A 9,363-nucleotide genomic window follows, 5' to 3' on the forward strand; every position below is an offset into this window, starting at 1 on the left:
ATGAGTAAGGCGTGTTGGGGTGTGACTTACACTCCTGATCATGTGTGTGCTCTGAAAGGCACATCGGTTGATCTCTCCTGCTCTTATACGCACCCTGCAGAACACACAGTGAGAAAATCAGTGTGGTTCATTAAACAGAAGGCTGATGATGATCCTGTAGATGTGAGAAAGGGTGAGGAGCATCAGGGCCGAGTGCAGTACACACAGAACTCTCAGAATAACTGTAGTCTGAGAATCACTAACCTGAGAGAGACAGATGCTCAAACATACAGATTCAGATTCTACACTGATGGAGGTGATTACACTGGAGAACCTGGAGTCGCTCTGTCTGTTACAGGTGATGTACAGTTATACAAGTATATATTTACTAAATAAAGTGAATAGAGAGCAAAGTAATTACTCACATACTTTCTATAATTTGCAGATCTGAAGGTTACAGTATCAGACTGGACTGATCAGTACATGGAGCTGAGCTGTAACACCACCTGCACTCTGTCTAACAATCCCACTTACATCTGGTACAAGAACGGACAGCGGGTGAATGAGAGTAAATCTGCCTCCTGCTCTGTAGCTGCAGTCAGTGGTGAGGTCAGTTACAGCTGTGCTGTTGAAGGCCAGGACAGTCTCCGATCTTCTCCAGTGTGTAAGTGTGGATTTACCTTTTTTCAAACACAGTATTTTTATATAACAAATGCTGATCCTGAACCAACACCAGCTGATTTAGTTGTTGTATTTCTATACAGATTCCCCTAAAAACACCAGAGCAGTGGTTCATCCATCTGGAGACCTAATGAAGGGGGATTCAGTGACTCTGAGCTGTAGCAGTGATGCAAACCCTCCTGTTCACACCTACTCCTGGTTTAAGCAGATAGAATCTACAGACACACTGCTGACAACAAGCCAGAATTACAGCATCAGCAACATCAACACCAATCACAATGGACTCTATTACTGCACTGCTCACAACCAGCTGGGACGGCAAAACTCTGCACCTGTACACCTGAATGTGTTAGGTAAGTGTCATGTGTACTGTAGCTTCACCCTGAAGCTGAAAGATTATTTTCATCTATCAGCATATCTCCAAGTTGTTTATACACACGTAAAGTTTTACTAGTTGTGTTTACTGAGTGAAAAGTCCATATACTGGGTGCAATGTAGTTATTAATTATTAGTTCTTTGCAGAGGTTTTACCAGTGGTGGGCCATCAGGGCCATCAAAGCCTTCTCTTCTGGTCTAAACACGATCAGAAGCACTGACCTACATTTACCACCTAAATTCTAATATTTGTTCCATGAAATTGTTTTAATTTATTCCCAACAGTTTTTTCTCTTTATTTCGTAGCGTTTCTCTCGGCTGCACTGCTTCAGTACATGTATGTGGATGTTAGACTTTTTGTCCAATCAGATTTCAGCCTCTATGTGCTGCCATGTCAATCTAATCTGCCCAGAGCCTTCAGAATCAGTACTACTGGCCTTTTTACCTTAGAGAATATTAGAAATTGGTCTGTTTCTTTAACCAATCAGAGTTCATATTTGCCTCACAGGGCAGCTCGCTGGCCCAGAATAGCGTCAGCATTTTTCCGTCCTCTGATTGGTTGGTCAGATTGGTTGGTTGGAGAAACTGTTACAGACGAGTTCGACTGGCAAAACACTTGTAGAGCTCTGCACACATAAATACATCTGAGTTAGACTTTTTTACGCCTATGGAGGAAGAGAAATTAATTTGATCTCAGACATACGTAACCTTGCAAAGGTGTATGACGTGCAACATGAGACTGTCTTCCACAACCTCACCTTTGTAGCAGAGTTCGGCTGTTCCTTACCCAGTTTTAAGCCCCCTAGACATCTGTTTCTGATTCAGTTAATTACTGTGTTTTAAACTGTGCAAGTGTTAGAATTGAGAGCCAAAGGGTAGTTTTACATTCTTAGTCACAAGTTTGTACTTATTCTGTCTTTTTTAAATTATAATCATTGTTTTTAATATTATGTCTGATGATGAGGCTGTGTAAGCTATGGTGTTGCTAGGTGGTTGCTGTGCTAAACAGATTTGGTTATTGCTAGGTGTTTCCTAAAGTATATCCGTGGTTTGTTAGCATTTTGCTTGTTGGTTGCCATGATATTCCAGGTGCTTTCCATGGTGTTGTTAGCTAGTTGCTATGCTAACCAATTTGGCTACCTCTGTATTCCAGGGGTTGCTGGCATCTTTCTCATTGGATGCCATAATATCATTGGTGGTTGTTATGATGTTATTAGATACATGGTTGCTAATGTATCACTAAATCGTTCTCATGATATTTGAAATATTCCAACCTTAATTCTGAAAATCAAATCAGTTATAGAGACGCCATTTCATAGCACAACAGAAAGAAAGACAGAGTAATAAATGGGTGTTGACCGTATGTATTTCTGTTTAATGCATCAAAAGGGGAAGAGACTGAGCTGAAACAGACTGATAATCACAATCTTTACTGCTGGTGCTCACAAATACAGTACGGGTGAAGGAGGAACAAACTAAGTGAGAAAGTTATTGTTTATTAAAAGTGTAAGATTTCTTGAAAGCATTTCTTGAAAGCATTTCCAAGGAAATCTTTGCATTAAATTCATCACCTGGTGGATCTTTAAGTGACGTCTGTCTGAAGGCAGAATGGCGAGAAACATTACAGCAGCAGCTGCAATCCTCGTGTTACTGACTGGTAAACTTCTCATATATTTCAGCTCTTTTTACTGTTTTTCTGTGCGATTATGTCGTTGCTGTATCCTTTCAGTCTGTGTGCAAGATTGATCCTTTGTATGGTGCTGTAGAGTAAACATCAGGAGTTACAGAGCAAGAAACTAAACGAATTATTGCAACTTTTACTGAAAACATGCGAATGTACAAAAAACTCATGATGTATATTAGGCATGTATTTTACACAACAATATATTAGTATCCTCCACTGTTCTTCATCTGTGTGAGTTTATTTGTACTGTTTATATTCTTCAAACCAAGAGGAAGTTTGTAAACTGTTTCAAACTGAGATCTATTTTTACATGTCATTTTCACATGATTTTGGTACAATCGCTCTGTGTGACTAAAAACATCAGCATCAGTGGTGAAGTCTAAAGTAACACCTTCCTGATCAGTGTATGTGTCATCGTTTTAATTTCAGCTTCATATGTGTGTGTGTGTGTGTGTGTGTGTGTGTGTGTGTGTGTGTGTGTGTGTGTGTGTGTGTGTGTGTGTGTGTGTGTGTGTGTGTGTGTGTTCCAGGAGTTCAGGCTCAGCCCAGTGTAACTTTCCCCACTCAGAGTCTCTGTGCTGTTACTGAATCTACAGAAAAAATCCCCTGTACATTTACAAATCCTGATCACTCCAGTGTCACACAGAGAGAGTGGTATCGAGTCCAGAGCTCTGAAGGAGAACCACAAGACCTGAGTAAAGATCCACAATATTCAGGACGAGTTATAATCTGGACATCTGAATGTTCGCTGACAGTGAAAAATGTGAGTGTGAGTGACTCTGGAGTTTATAACTTTAGATTTAAAACACAGAGCAGTGACTGGATATCAGCGCCATCTGGAGTTCATCTGACTGTTACAGGTAATAATGCACACATAGACTTTGCAGTATAATATGATATATAACAGGTCTGTAGTATTTACAGAGTTTTGGTACATTATTGTGTGTAGATTTGCAGGTGAAGGTGGAGCCTAAACCTGAAGGACAGAAAGAAGTAAAACTGACCTGCAGTTTCACCTGCAGTCTCACTCCATACAATTTCGACTGGTACAGGAATGGCCAAAAGGTAAAAACTACATATGATAACTTCATTGTCCTCGACTCGACTAGTCTACATGATGAAGGCAGCTACTCCTGTAGGGCGTATGAGAGTGAACGTCGCTCTCCTCCAGTGTGTAAGTGTCAGAGTAAATCTGTCCAGATTCCTCCCCCTTAAGTTTCCAATAAAATTGACAAGACACCTAATTTTCGAAATTAAACTCAATATCTTCTGTTTTAACTACATTTATGACCAGAACTAGATGATAATTATGGGATGCCAGGCTTCAAAAGAAGATCCTCCCACAGTTATTACCTCTCTATATGTTTCAGGTGTAATGAGTAAGACGTGTTGGCGTGTGACTTACACTCCTGATCATGTGTGTGCTCTGAAAGGCACATCGGTTGATCTCTCCTGCTCTTATACGCACCCTGCAGAACACACAGTGAGAACATCAGTGTGGTTCATTAAACAGAAGGCTGATGATGATCCTGTAGATGTGAGAAAGGGTGAGGAGTATCAGGGCCGAGTGCAGTACACACAGAACTCTCAGGATAACTGTAGTCTGAGAATCACTAACCTGAGAGAGACAGATGCTCAAACATACAGATTCAGATTCTACACTGATGGAGGTAATTACACTGGAGAACCTGGAGTCGCTCTGTCTGTTACAGGTGATGTACAGTTATACAAGTATATATTTACTAAATAAAGTGAATAGAGAGCAAAGTAATTACTCACATACTTTCTATAATATGCAGATCTGAAGGTTACAGTATCAGACTGGACTGATCAGTACATGAAGCTGAGCTGTAACACCACCTGCACTCTGTCTAACAATCCCACTTACATCTGGTACAAGAACGGACAGCGGGTGAATGAGTGTAAATCTGCCTCCTGCTTTGTAGCTGCAGTCAGTGGTGAGGTCAGTTACAGCTGTGCTGTTGAAGGCCACGAGAGTCTCCGATCTTCTCCAGTGTGTGAGTGTGGATTTAACTTTTCTCAAACACAGTACATCTATTTTTATATAACAAATGCTGATTCTGAACCAACACCAGCTGATTTAGTTGTTGTATTTCTGATCAGATTCCCCTAAAAACATCATAGCAGTGGTTCATTCCTCTGAAAGTCTAGTGAAGGTTGATTCAGTGACTTTAAGCTGTAGCAGTGATGCAAACCCTCCTGTTCTCACCTACTCCTGGTTTAAGCAAAGAGTAGCTACAAACAACCTGTTGACAACAAACCAGAATTACAGCATCAGTAAAATTAGCTCCCTACACAGTGGACTCTACTACTGCACTGCTCACAACCAGCTGGGACGTCAAAACTCTACACCCATACACCTGCATGTGTTACATAAGTGTCATGTGTAAAGTTTTACTAGTTGTGTTTACTGAGTGAAAAGTCCATATACTGGGTGCAATGTAGTTATTAAGATTTGATGATTTCATTGCTGCAGTAAAATATATTTGTCTCTGTACCTGTAATAAAAGCTTTTCTTTCCCTCAGGTGATGAGGTGTGGAAGCTCCATGTTGCATGGGGAACTGCTGCACTCGTTCCTACTCTGCTTCTCCTTCTTCTTATTGCTGTTCTGGTCATTATGTGAGTAACTGAACTATTTTATTATATAAATATCTGAATGAAACAAGAACAGATTGAAGAGCCGTGTTTTATGTTATTTGTGTGAATAGGAGGAAGAGAATAGCAAACAGAGACACTGACTTTCAGGTACTGAGAGACCGTTGTAATTTATGTCTTTATCTTCATCAAACTCTAGATCCTATAAAGTAAATAAAATAAGATTGGAAAATTTTGTTTCTTTTTCTCAGAGGGTTCCAGCACCTGAAGGCGACACGTACACAACACTGCAGCTCACGACGATGTCTCCAGATTATGATACTCTGCAAGTATGTACACAGTCTTTGTTTGTGTGTGTGTGTGTGTGTGTGTGTGTGTGTGTGTGTGTGTGTGTTAGCAACACACATACTACATTCTTCATTCTGTAATCTTTTCCATTTAGAATATTAAGAGCTCTGTCAAGAGCCAACACTGAACCCTGCAGCCACGTCCTTAATTAAGACACCCTGACGGTAAGTGTACCTGCTTCACCAGACTGAGTATGAGTTTATATATCAAGTGTCAGGATTCAGGGGGTTTTGTATTTGTAGTTATTTCCTTTTACCACCAGATGTCGCCTTTGCCCTTTCCAAATGCTCAATTGTCTCCACCTGTTCCCAATCTCCCACAGTCTATTTAAGGTCCTTCTTTGTGGTAGTTTTTCACTTGCTTCTTAATGTTGTATGGTCTACTGATAGTGTTTTGTTTGCCGTGTCCCCAGCATTGTTTCAAGTTGCCTCTTTTGAAAGTTTTAATATATTTTGCTTTTCTCTGCTTTTTTCTAGAAAAAGTCATTGGGACAACTCTTCTTGAGTTCTTTAAGAAGATTTTCAGTTTAATATTTTATTTCTTGTCTTCTTTGTTTATTCTTGTTTTTTACTTTATAATAAATACATTATGAAACCTTCCACCTTTTTATTGAGTCTATCTCTGATTAGGTTCATATGCCCCTCTGTGCCACATCTTATAGATGGTTTGACTATGAAGCCATTGTCCCTGGTTCAAGTCCTAACCGTCTCATAAAGGAAATTAAATCAAACAAAAGAGTATATGTTCCTTATTTTAATTGTAATACAAGCATGAATTTTAAGTATATAAATTGTCAGTAGATGCATAAAACAGAAATTATTTTATTCAGGTGCAGGAATAGTTAAATGCAGTTCAGAGAATAATATGTAATATAAACTTTTTATATTTCTCAAAATCAATGTCACAAATCATGTTAAGAAATGACAATTTCCTCTGCATGTTAGTAGCATAAACATGTTAGCATTTGTGACTGAAATTATATCATTGTGTGCTTGAGGCTCATAGGTTGTTGCTATGTAGTTGCTATGCTAAATCTGTTGGCTGCTCGTTATTCAAATGGGTTACAAACATGTTTTTCAATACTTCTAGACTGTGCACACTCGTGGCACAACTCCCATCCGAGTTGTAAAATAATAGTGTCACTTCAGCATCCTCGTTGTTGTGGAGAGCACAAGAGCACAAGAACAGTGAAGTGTGGCAGCAAAACCCCTCACAGTGAACATCTTCTCTGGTCCTCCTACCTGTGTTTATCCTTTTCTCTCATTCTCATGCTCATGCAGTGTCCAGTGACTGACTGAGGTCATTCTCTTTACCATTGTTGTGCAGAGAGACTATGAAGCTTCTGACCTTGAGGTAGGACATGTGCAAATCTTCACTGACCACTCTCATCCTGTACCAACACACTTGCAATTAAAAAACAACAAATTATCAGGATTTTCCCACTGACCCTGCCTTCAGCAGCAAGCAACCACACAAGAGCTAAAACTTCCCTGAACTTCCTCATAAAAACAGGGAAAAAACCCACGCCCCAACAAATATTTATATATAATATTCTTAACATATATGTTAACATATTAACATGTGGTAAAAAAATATACATTTTTTTAATAAATTATCTGTATTAGACTCTATAGGACTGACTGTTGACTGTTAAATGCTATTACTATTATTATGTATAATACCTCTGTATGTGAAACTGGTGTGTGTCGAACACGACAAGGAGAGTTTAAAATACCAGAATCTTAATTGATTATAAAACAGACTTGATTTGATGGTTTCTTTTTCTACAATAGTTTGAAATGAGCATGTGATTTACAAAAAAATTCTACAATTTAGTTTTGCCATGACTTGGGATAAAAAAAATAAGTTGTCTAAAACGGCCACAGGAGGGCGCTAGAAATAGCTTAGGAATAACTGATTATGGTCAAATCGCATGGACTTCTCTTGGCTTCTTTCATTCCTGTACTTGTAGCTTGATTAAGACAAATATCCATTACTAAACATTATAACAAAATGTACATTTACATCACAACATTAACATCATCACATTTAGACATTATCAAAGAATTAAAAGTAACAGTGTTTTTTTACCTCAGAAGAAAGAAAAATCGAGTAGGAATGTGGTATTAATGAAACTTGAATGACTTTTTTTATAGGGTTAAAAGTAAAGAGGAGGCTTAAACACGTTGGCGTGGTTCACACAATGCTGGTGTGAACGCATCGTTCATATTCCGAGTCATAACTGGAAGTGTCGTACAGAGACGAGTGCAGCATGAGTGAAAGAGGAATAGGCTGATTTAGGCAGTTATTGTTTATTAAAAGAGTAAGAAAGTTTTATATTGTAATTCTAAGGATATTTTTGGACTAAATTTCACACCTGGTGGATCTCAGTATGAGCTGTTTAAAGGTTGATGTCAGCGTTTTTCACAGAATGACGAGAAACTTTACAGCAGCAGCAGCAGCAGCAATTCTCATGTTACTCACTGGTAAACTTTTCATATATTTCAGCTCTTTCTACTGTTTTTCTGTGCTTCTGTGTCACTACTGCATCCTTCCAGAAACATCTGTATGTAGAAAAGATCATTTGTAGGGTGCTGTAGAGTAAACATCAGGAGGTACAGTATAGAGCCAGAAATAAAAAGATCACATACGTATGTTAAATCATATGTGTATTAGTCATGTATTACTGTACAAACTATAATGTGTTAGTATCCTGCACTGTTTTTTATCTGCATGAGTTTATTTGTTGCAGTTCTAGAGTCTACAAACCCAGAGGAAGTTTTAAAATGAGTTCTATTTTTATTGTCAATTTCACAACTTTTTTTTTCACTCACTATGTGTGACTGAGTGCAGCAGCAGCACTTAAGACTGATTATACTTCCCTGTCAGTGCACAAGACATTACTTTACTTTCTGCTGATGTTTTGTTGTGTGTGTGTGTGTGTGTGTGTGTGTGTGTGTGTGTGTGTGTGTGTGTGTGTGTGTGTTCCAGGAGTTCAGGCTCAGCCCAGTGTAACTTTCCCCACTCAGAGTTTCTGTGCTGTTGCTGAATCTACAGTAAAAATCCCCTGTACATTTACAAATCCTGATCACTCCAGTAAAAATCCCCCTCCATGTTGCATGGGGAGCTGCTGCACTCGTTCCTACTCTGCTTCTCCTTCTTCTTATTGCTGTTCTGGTCATTATGTGAGTAACTGAACTATTTTATTATATAAATATCTGAATGAAACAAGAACAGATTGAAGAGCCGTGTTTTATGTTATTTGTGTGAATAGGAGGAAGAGAATAGCAAACAGAGACACTGACTTTCAGGTACTGAGAGACCGTTGTAATTTATGTCTTTATCTTCATCAAACTCTAGATCCTATAAAGTAAATAAAATAAGATTGGAAAATTTTGTTTCTTTTTCTCAGAGGGCTCCGGCACCTGAAGGCGACACGTACACAACACTGCAGCTCACGACAATGTCTCCAGATTATGATACTCTGCAAGTATGTACACAGTCTTTGTTTGTTTGTGTGTGTGTGTGTGTGTGTGTGTGTGTGTGTGTGTGTGTGTGTGTGTGTGTGTGTGTGTGTTAGCAACACACATACTACATTCTTCATTCTCTTATCTTTTCCATTTAGAATATTAAGAGCTCTGTCAAGAGCCAACACCGAACCCTGCAGCCACGTCCTTAA

At 38.9% G+C, this 9,363-nt stretch overlaps 1 protein-coding gene across 1 annotated transcript; it reads left to right on the forward strand.

The window, feature by feature from the left end:
* On the forward strand, positions 1-9,363 carry LOC310731616 (sialoadhesin-like; the record flags this gene model as incomplete). The annotated part of the gene is made up of 8 exons (XM_083551269.1): positions 1-337; positions 425-643; positions 744-1,013; positions 4,844-5,126; positions 5,450-5,486; positions 5,588-5,665; positions 9,097-9,174; positions 9,310-9,363. 8 exons carry the CDS (start codon positions 1-3, stop codon positions 9,361-9,363), a joined length of 1,356 nt encoding a protein of 451 aa, XP_083407395.1.

This window comes from Silurus aristotelis, assembly GCF_946808225.1.
Source record: "Silurus aristotelis genome assembly, chromosome: 9".
Taxonomy (NCBI): Eukaryota; Metazoa; Chordata; class Actinopteri; order Siluriformes; family Siluridae; genus Silurus; species Silurus aristotelis.